Source organism: Talaromyces marneffei, chromosome 1 (assembly GCF_009556855.1).
Source record: "Talaromyces marneffei chromosome 1, complete sequence".
In the NCBI taxonomy this organism is placed as follows: domain Eukaryota; kingdom Fungi; phylum Ascomycota; class Eurotiomycetes; order Eurotiales; family Trichocomaceae; genus Talaromyces; species Talaromyces marneffei.
Window position 1 is genome coordinate 1 of NC_072348.1, and position 24,915 is coordinate 24,915.

Below are 24,915 nucleotides of genomic sequence, written 5' to 3' on the forward strand. Positions count from 1 at the left end.
CCCTAATCCTAATCCTAATCTAATCCTAATCCTAATCCTAATCCTAATCCTAATCCTAATCCTAATCCTAATCCTAATCCTAATCCTAATCCTAATCCTAATCCTAATCCTAATCCTAATCCTAATCCTAATCCTAATCCTAATCCTAATCCTAATCCTAATCCCAATCCGATTTCTTTCCTTTTCGGTATGATATATCGACATAATCCTTCATATATATGATTCTTCCATACCGGACCTTCTCTTATCATTCGCTGGTTCGAAAAATGTGGACGGGATCCATGGAATATCCTTTTTCGGACCTCAATCGAAATCGGAATCTTTCTTTTTCTCCTCGAATAATCGTGAATAATTATCGTAATATCATCTTTCCTTTCGACTCCGAACGGTGCTATAAATTTATAATCCATATTGATGAACCATGATATTCTTGATCTGGATTATATATAAATACCTTCATTCAACCGTGATCAATCGAAATATATAATCATCTTCTACGTGATATATATGATGTTTTCGGACATATGATATTCGCAATGGTAATATAATGCGGATCGGATTATGGATATAACGGAAATCATCTGAAAAACGTTGATGGTTGCTCTGATGTCGGTCAACCTCGTGGGGCTGTAAATGCTGGTCTGTGGATCGGTGGGTTCGGGACATATCACCGTCTAAATCCGACTTTCCTCGGTAATCTCCAACAACTACGGTCCCGGTCGATATTGGGTGCATCGGTAATGGATATGCCATTTCTGCATCTGGTGTATAAAACTGTCTTTGAACGCGTGTCACTGCCATGAAATATATATTGTTGTAACGTGTAATCTTGTTGTAACGTGTAATCTTGTTGTAACGTGTAATATTGTTGTAACGTGTAATACGGTTATGGGGTTCCTATCTTGCCGGGAACGGCATCCACGAACGAATTATATATCTCGATGGTTGGATATGATGATGAACGGTTAATCAACTCCAATATCCTTTCAATGATGATGGATGGATACTCTGCGGTATGAATTATGACTTGCATTGGTATGATGTTGGATTACTGGAAATATATCATGTGTATCTCTCTCTGGTTGGCACTCTAATGTATGGATCCTTCTATCGGCCATTCTTTATCGATCAATGAACCCAAAATTCGGTCGGTGCACCGGAACCTTTGGATATATGCGATATATGGAATATGGGGGTGTGGGTTGCTCGCTCTGACTTCCATCTCTTTGGTTACTTCCACGATGTCGGTGATTTTTATGATTTGGATCACATGGACGATATGGATCCCTTCCATGGATTCTGTGGAATGGAAACACGGTATCTCTTGATTAAATAACAATATAATGCTTCTGCACCCGGGGTGTAAAACCGTCATGCTCGTGGGGACCGGGATGTGGGTGCAATCACAAACCGACTCAACCGATAAAACACCTCAATCAATCGGGTCCCTTCCATGCCACTCCATCGGATCTTCTGCCCAAACCATGCATATACGTGGTCGGCATCCTCCACATCCACCTGGTCGTCGCGCATCCATGCATATATCGTCTCCGCACATGCGCCGGGGTTCAAATGCATGATGCTGATCACCGTCGGGATCACCACGTCCGGAAACTGGCATTGTCGTTCGGGAATGACCCGCCATCCACCGTCGGGACGGGCCTCGTATCGCTGGCATATGGCCTGGGGCACCCCGCATGTGAAACAACACGAAAACCGCGCGTATTTGCGCCGCTCCCGCATCTGCCGCGTCATCTGCTCGATGTGACCCTGGACAATGCCCGCCGCGGGTTGGGAACATGCCGTGATGGGATGCATGGACATGGCCACATCCATCGTCTCCATATAACACACCGCACATCGGTGTTGCCACTGCAATAATGTGCTCTCTAATTGATCCACCGCCATGGCCGCCTCCCCACGGATCCGTTGCACCTGCTGGGCCATCGTCTGCTTCTGCTGCTCCTGCGCCATCCATGTGGCCGTCACGTCGGCGGAATGCAATGGGGATGGATGCGAACGGACGCTGCATTGATCACATGGTGCCTCACCGTCCGTACAACCGTCGGGTCTCTCGTATGAATCCAAATACGCATCCAATACCGCCCGTCGACATCTGGTGCCGTGGAAATACTCCCGCATGGCCTGTTTCCCTTCTTCATATCCGGCCTCCCACTGCGACCATCCGCGGGCCTGGAATGGCGTGGGCGCGATGATGATGGCTTCACTGGCCTGCCCATCCCGTCCGGCCCGTCCGCTTTCCTGGCTGTACTCCCGCAACATGCTGGGCACCTCCACGTGGATGACACACCGCACGGTGCGAATATTGATGCCCATGCCCAATGCGTTCGTCGCCACAATCGTCATGCCACTGCGGATGGGGTCCGTCGTCCCCTCGGGATGCGGGGTGAATGCCTGTAATGCGTGCTCTTTCATGGCCACGGCCATCTTGCCGTGATATGCCAAACAACCCAATCGGGTGGCCAATGCGTCCACGTCGCCGGTCTCGCTCCGATATACGATGATCTGGCCGCCACGGGGATGCCAATGGGCCTCGCGCTGCCGGATGAATGCCACCACCTCGTCCTCATCCACGTCCACGCTCATCGACTCGACCCGATATGCGATGTTGACCCGCGTCGTGTGGGGACTGCGGAATCGTTGCACGACGGTGGGCGTCAACTGCAACCGCTGGAATAATCGAACCTCATCCACGGCCGGCAACGTGGCCGTCAACAACACCACGGGACTGCCGATGGTCATCAACACGTGTAATCCCGCCATCTTCGGTCGAAACTCCTCGCGGCTGTCCAATATCGTGTGGCATTCGTCGATGACGATCCGGTCCAATCGGTTCCGCTCCTGCAATCGACTGATGTACGATCGAAACCCCTTGCTGGTGGCCGATTCCGGCGTCACTAATACGATCCGCGCCGTCTCGGGCGGTCGATGGGAATTCCACGGCACGCATGATATGCCCGCCTGCGCACACTCCCGCTGCATATCCTGCCGTAACGATACCGTCGGCACCACCACGATGCTCGTCCCGGCACGCTCCCACGCCGCGGGGACCATGAATATCATGCTCTTCCCACCACCGGTGCCCATCACCCCCAATACCCACGGGGCACTGCCCATGACGGCGTCAATGGCCGCTTTCTGGATCCCCTGGAACTGGGCGCCGGGTCCGACAATCCCTTCCAACAACGGCTGAATGGGCGCCTGTCGCATGGCGTGCCAATGGGCCACGGCACGGGGATCCACCGTGGGAATCCCTCGTGTTCGTTTCATGCCGGCACGATGGACGGGGGAAATCCCAAAAACCGATGCCATCGCTCACTGGCCTGTCGAAACTGGGCCTTCATGGCCGCCATGGTCCCGGGGGCTTCCTCCACGCCGCGTGCGTATATCATCCCGGCCACGTGGCTTCCATGTCCGGCTTGGATATCAATCACCGCATCGTCGGCCGTCCACCAACACCCATCCTCGTCCTCATCCATCTCCTGTTCTTCCTCCATCGAATCGCTCTCAAACCCGGTCGTGGGACCCAAATATCGCCGGGCAATGGCGATCATGATCTGCCGGCATGCGCTGATGGTCAATGGGACCCCCATGCCAATCTCGGTTTCTCGTTGCATGGCCCGTTTCATCCGTTCGGACGTCCATGTGGTGCCATCCACCTCCTGGGGCGGCCATATAAACCCACTCCGTTCGGGTTGTCCGTACACCATGGTTTCGACGTGGCGTTGGAATGGCATGGCCAACCGTTGGAAATATATAAACAACTCGCCCACGGCCCGGGGCACGTATCGATGGATGATCTTGGGTCGACCCTGGATGTGGTATCCTTTGTGATACGTGGTCATGAATGACACCAACCCGTGCTCGATCAACTGGTTGCGTAATCCGCCAAACGGGGTGTTCTGGTACCGGATGGACATGGCTTCGGGCCCTCGTGCGGGGGCACCGCTGGTCAAATGCATCAACACCAATAAATACTCCTTCATCCGTCCCACGGCTCGCATCCACTGCTGCACTCGACGGGGGCGCCATGCGTGGGTGGCGGATGTGCCGGATGGACGCTCGGCGTGGATGAATGCGCGTCGGAATCCGGGTTCCTGCCATATGCGGTCGTGTAACCACCATGTGTCATCCACGTCCCATGCATTGCGGGGATCCTGGGCAAAATACCACCCGGGTTGATCCTCGACGGCATGGTCCTCCATGGTCTCCCATGCGATGGTTGGCAATCGATGGTCGGTGGGAAACAACAATACGTCCTGCGTCAAATGGTCCCATGCCCGGTTGATAATGCCATGCACCGTCTCCCGCAATTGATCCATGGTAAACCGATGATGCTGGTATGTGATGCGGTCTCCGTGCCATTCAATCAACCCATCCGCCGTGGTGCCGTACCGGATTTTCATGCCGTATGTGCGGGAATCCAACATCCACTTCATCGGGGTGGGTTCCATGGTGGTCATAAATCGCAACATCATCCCGCGTAATGCCACGAAACAATCGGACAATCCGGCATGGGCCTCGCTTTCCTCCCATGCCTGTTGCGCGACTAACATGCGGGCAATCTTGATCATGGCGGACAACTTGGGGGTAAATGCCAACGCCGTCTCCCATCCACCCGACTCCCGGATCCCCATGGCGGCCAACCCGCTGATGATGCCGTTCACGAACTCCTGCCCGTGCTGACCCTGTAATCGATGGTCCAACATGGCGATGCACCATGTCAATATGGCACGATCGACGGCATCCAATGGCTGGTCGGTGGGATCCATCTCCTCGGTGGCATGGACGGGGGAATGGGTGCTCTCGTCCTCGGACATGGCCTGCCGGATCTGGTGGATGGTCTCGCATTGGGTGGCATGGAACTGAAATCGGACGTCGCCGGTACTCACACTGCGCATGATATACCGGATGATCCGTTGCCACACCTCGATGTACTGTTCAATGGTGCCGGCCACCATCCGCGCTTGGAACGGGTGTTGGGGCATCTGATCCACCTGTTTCCGGTGCATCTCAAATCGACTGAATATGTTCAACCGCGTCAATGTGGTGCGCTGCGCGACCATGACGATCCGGTGAAATCGCTCGTCAATCTCGGCCAATATGGGCTCTTGTTCGGGATCGGGTCGTTGTAACAATGCCCGTAATGTGCCTCGATCCTCCTCTAACAAATGATCGGCCCATCCCATCCGTTCGACCCATGGGTTGACCTCGCGGGACTCGTGGGGACGGATCCGTTCTCGTTCCGCGGCGTCGATCTGCTGCTCTCGATGGATGATCTCCTGCTTCATCGCCTGCTGCGCCGCATCCCATGATGGGTTTTCTGGATCGGATATGGCGGTGGTGATGGTGGTATGGTCATGTTGGACGGCAAACCGTTGGGATCCACGTCCTTTGGGGATAAACCGTTGGCTGGCTACAATGTTCCATGGCATGTTGGGCTGGGGTTTGGACGGTGCCTTGGAACGGGGTCGTCCTCGGTTCTGGGGGTTTTTCCATCCATGTTCCTGGCGGCAATGGTCGTGGATCCGTCGAATGGTCTCTCCAATCCAATGGCAACCGGGATAACTACACTGATATGTGGGATCCCGCGGTGGGATCAATCCGGGAATGGGCGCAATGGGCTTATGGGGGATCACCAATTCACGGTGATGGCGGATCCGTTCGGGAAACTGCTGGTGATATTGCTGGAATAATATAATGTGCTGTGAATGCCGTTCTCGTATATGCCTCGTGTTCCGTAAATGGGATGGTAACTGACTATCAAATACAACATGCTGGCACAAACAACAAATTACAATCCGATGATGGGGGTCATACTGGAATATCTGGTCAACAATTGGGGGTGCCATGCTTGATTATGATTTACTCCTGGTGAATTGAATGAATATGAATATACACGTGGAACGCGTGGGAATACGCGTCGTGGAAATGCTAATATGACCCCTTATGGTGTGGATGAATATCTATATTGGGTATAACGCTTCCGCAAACCACCAACATCAAAAATGAACCCTAATCATTTTCAATCATATACCACTGGTGAACGAATCGCTCAAATTGATTATACTTACATGGACAAGTTGCCCGAAGTCGACATTATATCTGGTCCAAATTTGAGCGGTAACCCTAGTGGTAAATATAGCTGGGGGATAACCGCCAATAAATAAATGGCGGTTATCCAGACTGCCTAGCACCACACTAGTGTTTGTTAGCAAAAATAAATGGCGGTTATATCACCGACATTTAAAATAAGTGTTAGTTACGCGCTACTCGCCTTAAACTTACTGGCTACTCGTGTCAAAGTTACTGGCCACTTGGCTTAAAGTTATCGGCCACTTGCTTTAAAGTTATGGGGTATCTGTGTTAAACGTACTGGTCACTCACCTGAATCATTTCGAACCGAGTTGGGAGTTGTGTTATCCTGCCCTGGATCTATAACTTGTGTTACGCTGTTAACCCGGAACCGATAATGGGGGTGACCAATCTCTCTACCTACAACGGGGATGATGAAATCCTCCATGTCCAACTCGCCCTACTAAACCCTCTACGTCTAATGTGCCTGATTGAATCTGTTATCTATAACTTTCTGTACCCTGCCTATAATGTGTAACTTGTGTTATCTAATCCTTGATATATAAGTTGTATTACCCTGCGCTGAACCTCCAAGTTGCCTTCCCTGACGTGCAACTCGATATATCTCCCTATATAATATGGACCAAATCGGAATGGGAATATATATACTCTACCTGTCAGTTGGCTTATTGAATCCTTGATGTGTATGTTGGGTTATGGGGTCAATCCTTTGTGTGGAAGTTGGCTTATCCTACTCTTTATGTGCAAGTTGGGTGACTCTACCCGGTATGTGAAACTTGGGTTATCCTACCCTCTTCTAACCCTTGCGTTACCCGGCCCTTTATGTGTAAGTTGGGTTATCCTACCCTTTATGTATAAGTTGGGTTACTCTACCCTTTACGTGCAAGTTGGGTTACTCTACCCTTTACGTGCAAGTTGGGTTATCCTACTCTCTTCTAATCCTTGGCTTACCCAGCCCTTTATATACAAGTTGGATTATCCTACCCTTTATGTGCAAGTTGGGTTATCTGGCCCTTTACCTACAAGTTGGGCTATTAAAATCCTTTATATGCAAGCTGGATTATGGGGTGTATTTTAATCTATTATCTGAATCCGATCTCTAATCACGATCTGAATCTGATCCCTAACCATAATCTGAATCTGATCCCTAACCATGATCTGAATCCGATCCCTAACCATGATCGGAATCCAATCCCTAACCATGATTGGAATCTAATCCCTAACCATGATCGGAATCCGATCCCTAACCATGATCTGAATCCAATCCCTAACCATGATCCGAATCCAATCTCAAACCTTCATGTAATAATCTCCATCCTCTATATATTCCTCACTCTTGATCTCTAATATCAATTATATAATGCCGCTCAGTTGCTGGTTGCTATTGCAACTGAAACCCACCACCCGGTATATATATTGCGAATTTATGTTCATGATCACCACTGCAAGTTCTGCATATATAAATAATTATGCCTCTATATGCTGGATATCACTATTCCTAATAATATATAATTGTATGGAGTATATCGCGGCTGCGGTCTATGGGATGAATCGAATATATAATAATCGCAGCTCCATCATATATATAACCTCACCCTGGGAATTCCCGCTCGATCAATCCACACATCTAATTCATCTCCACCACCAATCCACTGCGCTTCTCACTGCATCGTCGAAATCGCCGTTGGAAATGCCTGATCAACTGCCGTGGGTCGTTGATGTCGACCGTGGGGGACTGCCCCTGTATTCGCCGTTGCGATGCTATATGGATGGCATCCTGCTGCGGTCGATACAATAACTGCCTGATGAACCGAATCGCGATATGGGTTACAGTTATAGCCACTTGGTTATGGAGCCAATCCTGGATATGTAAATTGGATGACCAATCTCTCTATCTATAAGTTGGGTTACTAATCTTTCTACCTGCAAGTTGGGTTACGAATCTTTCTACCTATAAGTTGGATTACCAATCCCTCTACCGGTAAGTTGGGTTATTGAATCCTTAATATACATGTTGGGTTATGGGGTCAATCCTTTATATGTAAGTTGGCTTTCTTGATGTGCAAGTTGGGTAATGGCGCGAACATATATCTCTATATATAATATGAATCCGATCTCTAACCCTGATCAAAATCCAGTCCCTAACCATAATCAAAATCTGATCCCGAACCATAATCGAAATCTGATCCCGAACCCTGATCTAAATCTAGTCCTGAATCCGGATATAACAGTCATAATCTTCGATATATATCTTGCTCGTGATCAATAATCTTCATAATATCATCGTGATGTGTTGTGGATGGAGATGATCAATTTCCTCTATGAACGGTGATATATATATATATAATTCTCAATCATGGTGATGGTCTTAACGTTGCGGGATATGATGATATATCATATATATTGGGGGGTATTGATGGAATGGGGACATAAATATATATAACCTCACGCGGGGAATTCCCGCTCGATAAATTCACACATCCAATTCATCTCTACCACCAATCCGCTGCGCTCCTCACCACGTCGCCCAAATCGCCGTTGGAAATGTCCAATCAACCCTCGCTCATCGTCAATGTCCACCCCGGGGAACTGGGCCTGCATTCGCTGTTGCCATGCTACACGGATTGAATGCCGCTGCGGTCCATGCAATAACTGTCCCATGATCGGAATCGCCACATGGGGATATTGACACCGCTCGTGCGTCTTCTGGTAACCACCGTAGCCGTTGCTCTCCCACTGTTGGCAAATCCACTGCGGGGAATGGCATCCAAAACATGCCGCATATGCCTCATACCCTCGCCGTCCGGCCCCCCGTGGCTGATGGACCACCTGTTCGATCACCTGGTCCATCCATGACTGCGCAATCTGTGCCTGTGGATGGGGACAATTGCCAATCCTATGGTGCGCTGGTTGCCCTGTCATCCCGCATAATCGACATTGCCCGGCCCACCGGTCAAACGGTTCCCGGATGGACTCGATTTCCTGTCCATCCGCCTCCGCGTGCTGCGTCTGTCGTTGCATGGGCCCCTGGTAATATGCCGTCGACGGGAATATGGGATGGGCCCGACGTTTGGCCATGGGGGGGATGGAATGGTGGGAAATGGCGCGTTTGCGTGGACCGGGTGATGGTGTGGGAATGGCGATATGGTGGCTGTTGGGACTGGTGAAATGGCTGGTCCTTGGGCGGTTATTTGGGCAGCCGTTTGGTCTGTCATGGATGGCTGAATGACTGGCTGAATGACTGGCTGGATGACTGGCTGGATGACTGGCTGGATCACTGGCTGGATCTCTGCCTGGATCTCTGCCTGGATCTCTGCCTGGATCTCTGCCTGGATCTCTGCCTGGATCACTGGCCGAATCACTGGCCGAATCACTGGCCGAATCACTGGCCGAATCACTGGCCGAATCACTGGCCGAATCACTGGCCGAATCACTGGCCGAATCACTGGCTTCCTGTCTGTTATTCTGGCGGGCACTCAGCCAGCCATTGGGACTGGCATTCGGACTGGCGGGATTGGGATCTATACTACTCTGACACTGGTCACATATCGCCTCAGCGTCCTCACACTGCTGCCGTGTATATCCATCCACCGTCCCGTCTAAATATATATCTAATGCCCGCCGTCGACAACCACCGCCAAGGTATTCCTCCACCCGCGAATCCACCGTGGGCGGATCCCCCCAACCCGCTCCGTGGCCATCGATTAACATGATCGCCTGGCTGGCGGCCCCATCGCGTCCGGCTCGTCCACTTTCCTGTCCATAATCCAACAAGGACCGCGTCCGGCCCACGTGGATCACCAGCCGGATATCGGGGATATCAATCCCCATTCCCAACGCACTCGTGGCCACGATCACCCCGGGATTCTGCTTCTGGAATGATGCTAACATCCCCTTTTTATCCACCGCCTGGCTGTAATAAGCGGGACATTGCAGTTGATGGGCAATCCGCTGGACGGTGGCAATCGTATTGGCATATATGACCACTTTCCCCTCGTGGAGCTGCTGAACGCGCTGCTGAATCCACGTAATCATCAGCTCGCTTATATCACAAGATGGCTCACCGGCGCCAATCTCGATCACTTGATATGCCACGTTGGTCCGGCTGGTCCGGCCGCGGAACCACTGGATCGTGGGGGAATCTAAATACATCCGCTGGCATAACAATGCTTCGCTTTCACGGGGCAAGGTGGCGGTTAATAACACGAGTTGGGTCTCCGCGCGGACCAATGCACCCAGCTGCGCCATCTGCTTCCGGAACTGGTATCCTTCCTGTAATATGATGTGGCATTCGTCGATCACAATGCGGTCCAGCTCCTTGGTCCACTCCTTGCGGTTGATAAAGGTCTGGAACGTCTCGCTCATGGCGGATTCCGGCGTCACCAATACAATGGCGGCTCCATCCACGGGACGTCGCGAATCCTATTCCACACATGAGATGCCCAAGGTCTGGCATCGCTGTTGGAGATCTCCCCGTAATGCCACCAATGGAACAACCACAATGGTGGTGCCTCCACGGCTCATCCATGCGGGCAACATGAACAATAAACTCTTCCCTGCGCCCGTGGGCATGATGGCAACAATGGGACTCTGCCGCTGGACGATGGACTGAATCACAGCTTTCTGGGTCCCTCGAAACGTGGCGGATGGTCCCATCATCTGCTGTAATGACTCGTCGAGATCCATGGCTCGGGTACGGCTCCATCGCTCGATCTGACTGGCCTGGGCCGTGTCCTGGAATGGTGTGATCTTGCCAGTGGGGATGGAACGGATGGCGGATGTAAACCTCAAAAACTGATGCCATTCCTGGCTGCTTTGCCGGAATCGTTGTCGTCGATCGGCCACTTCGCCAGCTCGTTCGGTGGTTTCCCGCGCATATACAGCTCCCGCCACGTGGGGGCTGTGTCCAGCCTGCTCATCCATCATCCGGGCCATGATCTGGGCCTCATCCTCATGCAAATCATCCTCCGTGGTGGAATGGGGGTCACGGCGAACAAATGCCCGTTCTGCTCGCATATATCGGCGGCTGATTGCAATGGCAATCTCACGGTACGATGCAATATTCAATGTCTGCCCGGACAATCCCACAGTGCTCTCCCGTTGTAATATCCGCCGCACCCGTTCCGAGGTCCATGTGGGTTCCCACGGCGCGGAGGCCCAGATATGGGGATTGATGTCCTCCCGCTGATGCATCCACGCGTCGATGCGCCGTTGAAATGGCAATACCAGCCATAAATACCATACCAGGAGCTCACCCACCTCTCGTGGTAAATATCGATGGATGATCTTGACGTCGCCACTCACCTGATATCCTTTATGATACCGCGCCACCAATACCACCATGCCGTCCTCAATGAACATGTTCCGGATCCCACCAACGTGGCTATTCTCATGTCGAATGCTCAACAACTCCGGGGCACGAGCGGGTTGGCCCCATGTGAATTGGACCGCCGCCAGCAGCTTCTCCAGAAACGTGCTGATCTGTCGGTAGAATGCCTGCCAGCGGATGGGCTGAATGCCGTGGCCGTCGGCCTGGATCAATCGACGGTATAATGGGGGATGATCCTGGATATGCTGCTATAGCCAGCTGGTGCCATCGATGGGCCATGGGGTCCGCGGATCCTGCACAAAACTCCATTGGGGATCCTCATTGAACGGGTTGTCATACAGCTGATCCCATGGAATCACTGGCACCTGATTGGGGGTGCATTGCAGCAAATCCTCCATCAAGATCCGCCGTGCATCCCGCACCGTGTGGTCGACCATGCCACGGAACTGCCGCATCGTGAATTTGACATCTTTATATAACAGCTCATCGTTATTCTGCCATGTCACATGGCCCTCAGACGTGGTGTTGTAATGGATCTTCAACCCGTAGGTCCGTAAATCCAACATCCACTGCATCGGGCTCTGGGATCCACGCACCATGAACTGGTCTATCATCTGCGTCACCCACTGTAAATACCCTTTCTTCGATGGGGTGGCACTGGGGGATGGGGATCCTCCGTACGCACTGTCCCAGTCGTTCTCCTGCATGGAACTGGCGGGTTCGGCGTCTTCCTCGGTCTCCGCCAGTTCTATAGCTTTCCGGACCACCAGGAACCGGGCCAGTTTGATCACTTTCGACAAAATGGGCGGGTAATCCTCCGGGGTCCGCCATCCACCTCGATCGCGAACGCCCAACACGGCCATGGCACACACCAATGCGCAGTCGTATTCCCGGTGTACCACACGCTGGTTCAACAGCTCGATGCAAAAGTCCAAACACGCCCGCTGGATGGGGGTCAACGGTGGGATGGAGCTCTCCGGGATGGAGCCCGCTGGAATGGAGCTCTCCAGCTCAGGGTCATGGTGGATCTCCTCGTCCATCTCATCGTCGTCGGTGAATGATTCGTCGTCGGAGCCGGACGACTCGCTGGATCCAGGGGATGGGCTGAGCTCCCATGGACGCCGCTGTCCAGGTTGCAAGACCATCGACCGTCCCGAACTCCGGGGTGGGATCCGGGGACGAGCAACCTGCACCAGTCGATTCCACGCGGCGTGTTGTCGTTGGGTGAATCGATATGGGGGATGTCTCTTGTCGGATGCACATTGCTGTGTCCGCCAAAAAAACATCAATATCTGCTGCCATGGACGAATGCGCTCTGGTATCGTCTCCAGATCCTGATATGCCTCCAGTGGCTGATACCGGGTTTGATGTTGTTCTGTCCGGATGGCTTCCATGCGCACAAACACGCCAGTGTGGATGACGGACTGCTGGCTGATCTGTCCCACCTGGCCCATGGCTATCCATATAGCCTGGATGGCACGTTCATTGGGATCGGCAATGGGGGATTGATCTATTTGGTCATCTATAGCGGGCATGTCGATATATTCCAACAACTGGGTGCTGGAAATGGGTGTAAATATAGCACCCAGCCGGTCCGACGGAGCCATGGATTGGCCTCATCGATATGGCCTTGCTGGATCCGCTCAGCAGCTTGCTTCTCGTACTCGGCATACTGCCGGCTGGCTTGTTCCCAAATCGTGGATCTGGATGCGGTGGGAATGGGATGGGAGTCCTCTTTGTCATCAATAATAGTGAAATACTGGGACCCCATCTTCCGGGGGAAGATTCGCTGGCATCGAACCTGTCGACATGCCTGTTCCTGCCGTGCCAGGATGGTCTGCATGGTAGATTGGGTAGGTTGGCCTTGGTGGGCGGTCCGGCTCCAACCGTGCTGCTTGAGCCAATGTTGCCGCATGGTGTCTATACTTGGACACACATACCAACATGACTCGGGTGATAACTGGCACTGCCAGCCGTCTAATGGACCAACGATCTGGGGAATGACGTGTGTCCGAGTGGGGGGAATCTCCAACTCGATGGGATCAATGGCGAGATCGGGCCAGCTACGAACCTCATCACCAAGCTGGATCCGCACGGCAGGTGATATATAACTATGGGCACGCTGCAAATGGCCTTCAATCTGACTTGGCCAGACACCATACTGGCATTCACGGCATACCACAACGGGGAAATCCACCAGTCGTGCAAAATATGTATTCTGGAATGGAATGGTGTTCATTATGCTATCGTTGATGGTGATATATAATACCTAAATTTGAACGATGGAGTCAAATGGTGGAAGTGAATGGAAATATATTGAATAATCTATGGAATGTATAACAAAATAAACACTGTCTCTATCTAGCTACGCACAGACCACATCTTATTTAAACAGCTAGTTAGCTTCCGATGCACCCCAACAAAACCATCTTACCGGTAAAACTCATTAACTTTGCTATACTTCTACAGGATATTAACATGGTCGATCATGGTGAAAACTTCAGCGTGTGGAGATAAATGGGTAAATAATAGTTGATGAAAGTTTCATGCGGATTGGTCGTAAAAAGTTGATTGTATCCTACGTGCTAACCCCAGATTTTTGTTAGTGAAAAAATAACCCTAACCCGAACCCTGATTGTATCCTACTTGCATACAATCAGCTATTTTGGATAGAAAATATAGATGTAAATATGCAATTGGTCATCTATATATTAGGTGAAATAATACTATATATTGGGAAAAAAAATAAAACAAAAAAAAAATGGGATGTGGTGGTGAATCCTAAAATATGTCTTGGAATGTTGCGGTGATCACGGTGTGATATATAGTTCCCGCCTTACCCCAACTAAAAAATGACAAAAAACCTGTCCACTTCTATCAACCACCACACTGGAAATAATGGTTGAATGCCTGTACAAAAACGGGGATATATTAATAAATGGTGAATAATAAACAGTGCGAAATTTTAGCCTGATCGGAGCATGGCAACCTAATTGGACATTACGATTTATGCTAAATGGTCTCTACTCTTCAGCTCCTAACAAATAACCCTAACCCGAAATGGTCTTCACTTAAGACCATTTGACTATTTTAGATAGGATTAGTTACAGCGTCAAATTGCGATCAAAACGGTGCAAAAATCTTCAAAAATGGTCCAGAAATCGTCGAGAAATGATGCGAAATAGTTGCCGTGATAAATCGTGGAAATTAAGCTTTTATATCGATCTCTTAGTACAGACCCACAACTTTATTTTCCTCCCGCAGCTCTAACCTGAATCGGACTAGCTACTACTCATTAATCACGAACATTGTGCCAAAGTCTAGTCGGGGAATACTCAACGGTATACCATCGGCTATTTTGGTTAGGCTAGTTGGAACGGCCTTACACCAATACGTGCTTCGTGATCTCAGACCGTGTAGAACCAACACTACCCTTTTATAGCAAGTTGGGTTATCCAAATCCAATCCCTAACTCTGATATGAAAATTATAATATTCTATGTATCATGTTCTTGATCAACAGTCTCTATGATAACCGGAATATGTTGCGAATAGGACTGCAAACTCTACCCACCAATTGGTATATAGATTGATAATTCTCAATGATCATCATTAATTCTCTTTCTCTATGTTTCCCTTATGGCCTATATCTTTTAGTAAGATTACTTGGCAAATGCTAAATGGATAACGTAGCTTCTACTCTGGATTTCTATTAGTAAAAACTAAACCCGAACCTGAAACGGGCGTTCATGACTGCTATTCGCCTATACATAACGCAGCCTGATCACTGTTCCCTCTCCTATCTTCCTCTGCTCATCGATGTCGAGGTGGTAGCCCGCCTGTAACCAGATATCTCGCATGTCTTCTTTCCAATGGGGGGCTTTCTCAGCAGGCGGAAACTTCCACGAGCGACACCGGATATCCCGTAAGATCTCTTCATATCCTAGCAAGACTATGTCTTCAATCCCTATATAAATATTATAGAAGGTAAACACGCTTAGACTTTGAGATGCTATTGTATACTGTCGAGGGTGGACAAACTGGAGCATACGCAGCTCGCCTTGTTTAAAGCACTCGATCAATCCCTCAGCTATTTTCCAAGAGTAATAGGAATATTGACCTTCGTTATGAGCAAACTGCAAGTCATCAGGCACTTCTAGGCTGATGTGATCCAGATCAAATTGAGTTCTGAGAAACGATAGTAGAGGTTCTATGTAACCGACATTGTCTGCATCGTCGACGGCTATCAGATCATCAGGGATGTAAACACTATAAATTTTTTGACGCACTTCGCCATAGATTGTCTGAAGATACTCGAGCGCCTCACGGCAAGATGGGTAGTAGCTTAGTTCGGAGTTGCTGCATGGTGCTAGAGGTCTATTTTTAGCGAAGTCGCCCAGATGCAGCGTAAAACCATCTGGTATCGTATGTATGGACTCGGATGAAGCATAATCAGGTGAGAATCTTGGACGGACGGCGTCACGTTCGTTAACCGTTTCACACGTAATTCGTTTCTGGTCCTGACTTCCGTACTGACTGGAATAGACATTAGCGGTATGACTCTGGCTATTAGGAGTGGCTGGTGGACTGGCGGCGGTTAACTGAGTCTCTGGTGAGGATAAAGGTAACCACGGCAGTCGCCGCCTTATTGGTAGGTCTGAGGAATTATGATTAACAGGTTCACTCAGCTGTTAGGGTGAGGTTAACCATAGGATTTTCCGTCTTGTAGTCCGGGAATTGGATGGTGGAGAAATTGAATGGTATTTCTGAGGTGGATTCTCAGGGCGCCTATCCTTGGATAGCGTTAGGACGGGGGGAATCTCTGTTGTCTGGCCATCTAGTAGGCCAAGGGATGACTTCCTAACGCGGCTTGAGATATATAGCTCTAGCGGTGCTGATGGCGCTTTATTTACAGAGCACTCAGATTGCAGATGTTTACTCGCTAAACCAAGGAATTCATGCCACCGTGTAGATGCCCACTCATACGCTCGAAGTAGAGCAGGTTGTAGCTGGTTGGGGAAAGCGCCGTCCAGACTGTAGGTATAATTTTGCTGCACTAGGCGATGACTGCTCTGCCACGCAAACACTACATTGAAATCTGCGGCCGTCGTCCGATCGTCATGCCGATTGAATGGTTCAAAGATCTCCCTGACATGCTTTTCCGTGATCCCAATTGCTAATTGGCGATAGTGTTGAGTCGTGACTCGTTGCTTCCAGGCCTACTCTGTCGCGTCGTTTAGAATTCTTAAAAACTAAGACGACGTCTAGGGTGGACCGTGCTATTTGGGACAGAAGATATAAGACCCCTTATACTCTTCACGAGCTTGGATTTCTAGCCTAGTCATCTCATCCTTTAACATTTACACGAAAGGGCGGATGTATACGAGATATTGATAGAGGAGCCGTCCGCCCCGAGCCGGCAAGAAACGCACCACAAAAAATTCGCGATTCGTCGACCGTTTTGCCTTGTGGTGACGGGTTAGATAGATTATAGAGCCATTCCAGACATAGAATCCACGTTCAGTAGAAGGTCCATTGACATATTCAAGACTAGAAAGCTTAGGGATCCGAGGAACCTGACCACCAGTAGTGTAAAGGACTCCCATCAGCAGTTTCCGAAGTCGCTCATCTCGATCAATATACTTATAGATTGATTGCCGGTTCCATTGACTATTATGGAACAGATGATGTTGTCGATATATGCATGCCCGGTTGGCTAGCTCTAAATATGCATCCATTAACCGGTTCTTAGGATGTTGTACAAATGAAAACCCGCGGCTAAGGTTGGTCAGATCATCTTATATACTACCTAGATTAATAGATAGATAGTAATCCAGCAGTAGTTCCTAACAGAGGGTTTCCGCCTCGTCCAGAAAGTACCACGCAAGCCGCCGAAACGTCGCCATATGTAGCTCGCCACCACTGAATGAGACCGTCTGGCCATCCTCACTCCACTATAATAAAAAAGAGGGTGGATCAGTCCGGGCGATTATGCGCCTATAATCTCGCAGGCTCTGGAACTCTGCGAGGGGTGTCAAAGCCCCAGCAATCATATATCGACGGCGAATCGGGTTAAGGCGGTTGAGGTGGTGACGACGGGGTCGACGATTCCACCCAATCGTTGGGTAGTCGCGGTACGGTAGCGCATACTCCAAGAACAACAGCCGTTGGATATAGATAAGTGCGGATAGATGAGGGGTGAAGGACTTTACAGGCTGGAAGGACTAGGCATCGGGTGAGAATCCCAAGATTCCGTTAAAGTACACGAGCAGGCTGGATGACGGCTGCCTATCCATGAACTTATCTGTAAGAAATATAATGTTCAACTAGAAGAGCTTTTCTAAGCCGGGAGGAGGCAGTAAATCGGTACTTAAGTGGTTGGTCGACTCTGCTGCTCCGGCTCCTTCGCGAGCTTCGTTGTCGAGGTCGTCCGTAGTCACATCTTCACTATCGCTCTCCGTGTCATCCGGCTGGTCCCATTCCTCGTCAAGATTATCTTCACTAGATTCACCGGCTGCATCAGAACCACTCATTAAGTCGACATGGTCATCCCACCGTTGGGATCGACGTGACCTCGGATGTAAGGGTTCGGGTCCAAGTGAGGAGCTGACGCTGCAATCACTAGTGAAGGTCCATATCGAGCGGATAACGTCCCACTGTTTACGCCAAAATTTGATTCGGAGCCGTGTGCGGCAGACCTCCGCACCTAGCCGAAAGCAGCGGAAGAGAAAGACCATGAAGCGTTTCCAGATCTGCCGATACCGCGATGTGCTCGCGGACCGAGCTAGAAAGACAAAGGGCTTAGGATAACAGGGGCTCAGTTGCAAGGTGCGCAGCTAGCACAGAATGGGTCGACCGGTATGCCGCATGGTCTCTTCGCAGTAATCCAATATGGAGTCCACCGCATGCGTAATGCGCCAGATCACCCGCTCATCTGCAGCTGGACTCACAAGATCTGCCTCCCCAGGGGAAGACCACAGCCGATGATCCTCACAGCTGTTATATAGAAGAGGCATCTCGGTCAATCGCCGTAGGAGATCGCGATGTAACCCATCGTAGGTTTGCTCCCAGCCAGTACGTTCTATCCAAGGACGCAGGCTCTCGAAGGAGCGTGTGGCTATACCGCTATCTTGTACGGTGGCGGCCTGGATTGCAGCATGCCGGGTCCGTTCCCGCTCCTGTAAAGCCTGCAGATGATCGTAGGTGGAGCGTTCCTGGGCCAACCGCAGCGTACGACCGCCGCGACTGATAATCCAATACGGTTGACGGTTCCACGTCTGCAGGTACACGTCGTCATAAAGTTGATCCACCGCCCGACGCGAGGACCGAGGCCGGTCGGGATGCTGATGTCGAAGATGCTTTAAGAGATTGTCTAGGTTTATAGTGTAGTACGTCTCGCATAGGCGGCAAGCCAGGCCATTGTAGGTCCGCAGTGCCGGGTGTTCTGAGGCCCCTCGTGGTCGGGGAGCGACGCTGGCAGGCTCTTGAAAGTCATGCTGACGCAAGTACTCAGTTAGACCGTGCCGTTGCTCGACAGAAACCTGGTGTTTCTCCCAGAAGTGACTGCTCGCTTGGTTAGGACCTAGGGCAAATCCACAGGACTCGCAAATGAGCAGCCGAAAGTTCCAGTCCCAGTACACGGGAAGATCACGCCATTGAGGCAGTATAGCGGGGGTGGCGGTCATTGAATAATATTCAAGAAGTTGGATGTCTTCATAGATACGTATGATCAAAGAATGATTAAACTGGTTATGGTTTTCAGTGAAGCTGAGATCGATTAATCCAGGAATCAATAGATCAATATGCGATCTACACGCGGGCACGGACTTGATTCAGGGATTTGGAGGGACGCGGTTTCTGTTGGAATCCACGTATATGCTAGTAAACGGGTAACATAGGTTACCATACAAAATTGATATGTGAGTCGATGTGTCCTTGTTGTTGACTATGTTGGGCCCCCACGTCGCCCTTTTTTTTACTCGTTCTTTCCCCTTTATCGTGGGTATTTGCCAAGATGCTAATATACATTTTACAGCCTCTTATTGGCTGAAAGTCCTGACCGTTTTGAGATTAGCCTCGGTCATATTAGCAGGCTTCTGTCGGATTGGCGGGTTTACTCCCGGCTAACCCTGAATGTATTTTACAAGTATATGAAAGGAAGAGTGATAGCAAGATTGTTGCTCTCGCTTCTAGTATATCAGGTTTATATTGGTGGGGTCATTTATGAGCTATCAAGGGGTAAATATTTGGTGGTGCCCAAATATCTAGTGTAGCGGCCTTCAAGATGAAGAGGCCGATCTTTCTTGTTGGATATCCGGATTATCTGACACAAATTGAGGATCCTGTCAGATAATCCGGATATCCAACAAGAAAGATCGGCCTCTTCATCTTGAAGGCCAGCTAGCCACCTTAGGATATTTGGGCACCTAGGTTTCAGCCCAAATATTTACCCCTCTTGATAGCTCATAAATGACCCCACCAATATGTCTATATAAAAGCCCGATATGGGACCTGATATACTCAGAGAGCGAGAACAACAAAAAAGACAGATACAATCTTGCTAGTCACTTCTTCCTTTCATATACTTGTAAAATACATTCAGGGTTAGCCGGGAGTAAACCCGCCAATCCGACAGATCCCGACGGGATCCGTTCGACAATTAACCCAGTAGAGATGATGCCGTTTGGGAACCCATGGCGCGATATGAAGTACTTGATGAATTTCCGGGCTACCGTTTCAGCGGAGAGGTTTTTTAAGGGGATTAAGATAACACCTTTACAGAGCCGATCCACGATAACCATAAGGTTCGTATATCCACCACATTCAGGGAGCTTGTCGATAAAGTCAGTGCTTATTTGACGCCATTTCCTTTCAGGGATTGGTAGTGGCTTTAATAATCCTTGTCGCCGTTCTCTCCAGATGGTGTTCGCGCCACATTTGTCGCAGTTACTCGTGAACCGTCGGATATCCTGGTGTATATGAGGCCAGAAGAATGCTCGTCCTACTATGGCGCTTGTCCCGTTGTGTCCTGGGTGTCCTGAGAGTAGTAAGTCGTGGCTTTGCTGTATGATCTTAGTTCGTAGCGGCTCATATTCAGGGACCCATCGCCGGCCTCGATGGTAAAGCCGTCCTTGTTCGTCGGTCTTGCAATCGGATATAGTAACTTTAAGGCCTAGTTCTCTAGGGAATGTTCGTAGCTTATTAGATACAGCACGGCGTATGCGGTTATATATCTTATCCTGTGCCTCTGCTTGTTGCCAGAGGGTATCTAGCTTTGGGATAGCTTCTCTCAGAACCTCAACAGGGCAGGCTTGTATATTTAGTGGTATAAGGATCCGGTCTCGATAAGTAAGACGGTCATTATTATAGTCCTGTGGCATATCCTGTGGTCTTCGGGAGAGGGCGTCAGGTCGGAAGGCTTGTGCGCCTGGGCGATAAACAAGTTCATATTGGAATCGGGAAAGGAGTATTTGCCAGCGCATCTGTCGTTCACTTAGCCTTCAGATTGTATTGAAGTAGCGTAGGTTCTTATGGTCAGTCACTACCGTGAAGGAGCCGTCCAGGGACATTAGTTCAGCTTCCCATTGCTTCATGCAGTCAATAATAGCAAGTAGCTCTTTATCATGGATCTCATAGTTACATTCCACTGGGTTCAGCTTCCGTGAGTAGTAGGCGCAGGTTCGGAGCCGTCCTTCGTTGTCATATTGGGAAAGCGTTCCTCCATTGGCGTATCCTGAAGAATCAGTCTCCACTTTTGTTTTCCGCGTAGGGTCAAAGGCGACTAGAACAGGCTCAGTGATAAAAAGGCTTTTTAGATCTTTAAAGGCTTTGTCAGATTGGTCATTCCATGTAAAGAGAGTACCACGGTGTGTGAGGTTAGTCAACGGTCGGACTATCTCAGAGTAGTTTCGGATGAACTGTCGGTAAAAGTTGGCGAACCCTAGGAACTGTCGGACTTCTCTTATATTAATAGGGGCCTGCCATTCCTGTATTGCTTTCACCTTAGCGGGGTCCATGCGTATTCCTTTCTCTGCTTCTATTATAAATCCAAGGTATTTGGTGCTTTTTACTTCGAATTCGGATTTGTCGATGTCGACCTGGAGGCCAGCTTCACGGAGCCGTTGTAGTACCTTTCGGACGTGTTGGCGATGTTCTTTTAAGGTTCCGTCCGTGAAGATGAGGATATCATCGATGTATGCTGATACAAAGTCGTCTAGGAAGTCGCGTAAGGTCCAGTTAATGTATCGTTGGAACGTGCTTGGCGCATTAGCTAGGCCGAAGGGGGTCACGAGCCATTCGAAAAGGCCAAATCGAGTTCTAAAGGCAGTTAACCACTCATCCCCTTTAGTGATGCGGATTTTGTGAAAGGCTGCAGGCACGTCAAACTTCGTAAACCACTTTGCTTTCGATATTCGCTGTAGAGTCTTATGTATTAGTGGTAAAGGATAACGGTCCTTTTTAGTAATAGCGTTCAAGGCTCGATAGTCGACACAGAAGCGTAAGCCACCTCTAGGTTTCTTAATAAATAGTACTGGGGCTGCGGCTGGTGACTTGCTAACTCTTATAAATCCTTTTGATAGTAGTTCGTGCAGTGTTTTCCGTAAGACAAGAAGTTCTTCTCTCGACATATTGTATAGTGGTCCCCACGGGGCTTCAGGTTTCTTTCTATCCTTATCTTTTTCTATTAGTTCAATTATATGGTCGGCGCTAGGGCGGTGCCGGGGAAGCTTATCAGCTTCGACAGGGTCAAAAACATCAATATAATCTCGTAAATAATCAGGTAAGGCTTCTCGGGGCTCGGTTCTCTTCTTTGGTGCAAGCGCTTTATCAATATCAGCTATACTTGCTGCAAAAATCTTAATTCTATTATCAGGGTTTCGTTGTTGTCTTCTTCGTAGGGTCATTAATCCGTTGGCCGATATCTCGTAGGTGTTAGTGTGCTGGTTAGCTGCAGCTCGTATATTTGCATTAGTAATCTCAGTGCCATCGGGCAGTGTCATTCTCTCATTTGCAGGGTCGAGTATCACATTCAAGCTTCTCATCCATTCGATCCTTAATATCACGTCGTATTTCATTCTTGGTACCATATAAAAGCACATTCTTTTAATCCGGTGTCCTCCAATATCCATGGAGGCCACGACTATCTCACTAATAGTCTGATCTCTTATTCCATCGTATCCCCTCATGGGAATGGGGTTTATTGCGCATCGGGTGAGGCCATTTTTGGAGGCAAAAGATTCCTTTATTATTCCATATGTAAGGCATCCACTATCGGCTAACGTTCTAGCGTACACATAGCCATCCAGTTGTATATCGATTTCGAAGGCCTTGGAATTTCTCATCTTTGTTTCCATTTTCTTCATCCAACCTCGCTCCTGGGGGCGACTATCGCCAGGAGCTATTCGTTTTCCAAATCCAACTCCTCATCCCGGGGCATAGTGGCGCTCGTCGGTATATTGGCCGGAGCCGGTAGCGTTATGGGGTTGACGTTGTTCGTGACGGGTGTCCGACGGTTGCTAGGGGCAACCGGTCTACGGGTTTGAGGCCCGGCGGCGTATCGGGGAACGTAGGCGTTATTGCAAAGTCGCGCGATATGACCCAGTTGTTGGCAGTTATAACACGTTAGGGGAGGTCTCGCAGGGTTGGCGTTCGATATATCCATGGCATTGGGGTATAGAGGAGGGGCCGTGGCGGCAGCTGGTTGGTCGTTTGTATGGGGGTAGTGAGGTCGGTTCACTCGTCGGTTACGCCGTAGGTTCTCGATTCGCTGGTACTGTTCGAGGTCATTCGCGACTCTGTGGAGCTCTTCACAATAGGCTTCATATAAAATGGGCATGGATTTACCGATGCAGGCTTTCCGGATTTCCTGGTTAAGGGCTGGCTTGAGGCGGGAGATTCGTATATCATCAGGCCAGGCTTGTCCTCCGGCTAGCAGTAAGAGACGTTCAAACTCAGTAATGAACTCCTGGAAAGGCGTGGCGCCCTGTCGGAGTCGGCTAAGTTCGGAGTTCGCACGCTCGACTAGTTGCTGGTCTTCAAACAGGATCCGTATATGGCGAAAGAATTCGGTTAGCGTGACGAAGGTGACAGTTCCCATCACTTGAGCACTCCCGTGGATACGCATCCAAGGGTATACTTTTGTACGAGCCTTTCCAGTGAATCTTCCATAGGCATATACTAACTGGGCGTAGGCGTCTCCTATCGCGGGTCCGTCAACGATGAGCTTGGATTCCAATTCGAGGATAAAAGGCATGAACTTGGAACGGTCTTCGTCGTCGTACTTTTCCGGATGGTTGGTCGCGTGCCGGGGCTGTAGTACCGGTGGGTTTGGTGCTTAGGGCGGTACATTGGGGACAACAGGAGGTTCAGGGTTCTGGGTAGAGGGAGCTGGTGTTTGTTCAAGGTGATTGATACGGCCTCGCATATCAGCCATATCAGTTCGCATTGCAGTCATTTGGTGGAGGACTTGATGGAGCATTTCTTCGGGAGTCGGTCCTTCCCCTTGGGAGGGTTTGGGTTGGTCAGGATTCATTGTTGCGTTGTCTTTTCTCTTTCTTTCTTTTCATAAGTCTTTGTCGATGTTATGTTTTCTAATGTTACGGGCTAGTCCCGCCTAATGCGCACTGTAAGGGCATATTAAAATAGAAAACATAACATGAAGAAAAGAAGGAAAGAAAACAACAAGATTCTCAGCTCGTATATGCAGTTTATATAGGGATAAGGAGCTCGCTGGTTCGGTCAATTCCTCCATACGTTCAGCACCGTCTTGGTGCTTGTGAGGGAACTTCGTGTGCCATTCCCGTATGTTCGGGGCTTGCTCGGTAACGTTGGTACGGCCCTGGGAATAGTATCCCGGATGCATTTCCCAAGGGTGTTATCCTTAGGTGTCATGCTCAGCGCCTGTCCGGTACTCGGGAATATCTTCACGTGTCGCACGTTCTCGGTGAGGGCTTGACTGCCCGAACCTATTTCATATGAGGTCAGCTCATAACATTATGCTTGAGACTATGAGGGCTTCTTATAGGCATGTAGCCTATAAGCATGCCCGAAGGCCCTTGGCGAATACGCCGTATAGGGGCCAGATGAGCGCCTGGATTTATGTAATGCCCGAGACTGTTAGGGGCTGAGACCCCGAGGCCCTAAGGGCCCCGGGACCTAGCTAAGGCTACAACCGAGTCTATCATAGCCTGTAGTGCTCTATATAGACTTTAAACCTGATTAATAATAATAACTGGTCTATTTAAACAGCTATCTAGAACATTAAGCAAAAATCCAGCTTTGTTATAGGATTGCTGATATATTGTAAATAGCTATTTTGTATACGATTACAAGGTGTGCCACTTACCCATGAAATAACTACGTTACGCACACTAGTTGACTAAGCACTAACCGAGGTGATGTATAACTAGTTATATTAAGGTCAGGGTTACTTAACAAACAAAATCTGACCCCCATATATCCACTAGGATC

The 24,915-nt window shown here is 49.6% G+C and overlaps 6 protein-coding genes across 6 annotated transcripts; all 6 read right to left on the bottom strand.

Annotated features, from left to right (window-relative positions):
* Positions 1 to 1,371: 1,371 nt before the first annotated feature.
* On the bottom strand, positions 1,372 to 3,231 carry EYB26_000001 (uncharacterized protein; the record flags this gene model as incomplete). Its single annotated transcript, XM_054259318.1, has 1 exon — positions 1,372 to 3,231. The coding sequence occupies one exon, from the start codon at positions 3,229 to 3,231 to the stop codon at positions 1,372 to 1,374; it is 1,860 nt and encodes a 619-aa protein (XP_054115293.1).
* Positions 3,232 to 3,287: 56 nt separating this feature from the next.
* On the bottom strand, positions 3,288 to 5,873 carry EYB26_000002 (uncharacterized protein; the record flags this gene model as incomplete). Its single annotated transcript, XM_054259319.1, has 2 exons — positions 3,288 to 5,781; positions 5,842 to 5,873. 2 exons carry the CDS (start codon positions 5,871 to 5,873, stop codon positions 3,288 to 3,290), a joined length of 2,526 nt encoding a protein of 841 aa, XP_054115294.1.
* A 2,689-nt stretch (positions 5,874 to 8,562) lies between these two features.
* Positions 8,563 to 13,685, bottom strand: EYB26_000003 (uncharacterized protein; the record flags this gene model as incomplete). The annotated part of the gene is made up of 4 exons (XM_054259320.1): positions 8,563 to 10,539; positions 10,615 to 11,691; positions 11,746 to 12,968; positions 13,046 to 13,685. 4 exons carry the CDS (start codon positions 13,683 to 13,685, stop codon positions 8,563 to 8,565), a joined length of 4,917 nt encoding a protein of 1,638 aa, XP_054115295.1.
* A 4,086-nt stretch (positions 13,686 to 17,771) lies between these two features.
* EYB26_000004 (uncharacterized protein) lies at positions 17,772 to 18,182 on the bottom strand (the record flags this gene model as incomplete). Its single annotated transcript, XM_054259321.1, has 1 exon — positions 17,772 to 18,182. The coding sequence occupies one exon, from the start codon at positions 18,180 to 18,182 to the stop codon at positions 17,772 to 17,774; it is 411 nt and encodes a 136-aa protein (XP_054115296.1).
* A 99-nt stretch (positions 18,183 to 18,281) lies between these two features.
* On the bottom strand, positions 18,282 to 19,130 carry EYB26_000005 (uncharacterized protein; the record flags this gene model as incomplete). The annotated part of the gene is made up of 1 exon (XM_054259322.1): positions 18,282 to 19,130. One exon carries the CDS (start codon positions 19,128 to 19,130, stop codon positions 18,282 to 18,284), a length of 849 nt encoding a protein of 282 aa, XP_054115297.1.
* Positions 19,131 to 20,009: 879 nt separating this feature from the next.
* On the bottom strand, positions 20,010 to 22,787 carry EYB26_000006 (uncharacterized protein; the record flags this gene model as incomplete). The annotated part of the gene is made up of 2 exons (XM_054259323.1): positions 20,010 to 20,927; positions 20,988 to 22,787. The coding sequence occupies 2 exons, from the start codon at positions 22,785 to 22,787 to the stop codon at positions 20,010 to 20,012; spliced, it is 2,718 nt and encodes a 905-aa protein (XP_054115298.1).
* Between the last annotated feature and the right edge of the window lie 2,128 nt (positions 22,788 to 24,915).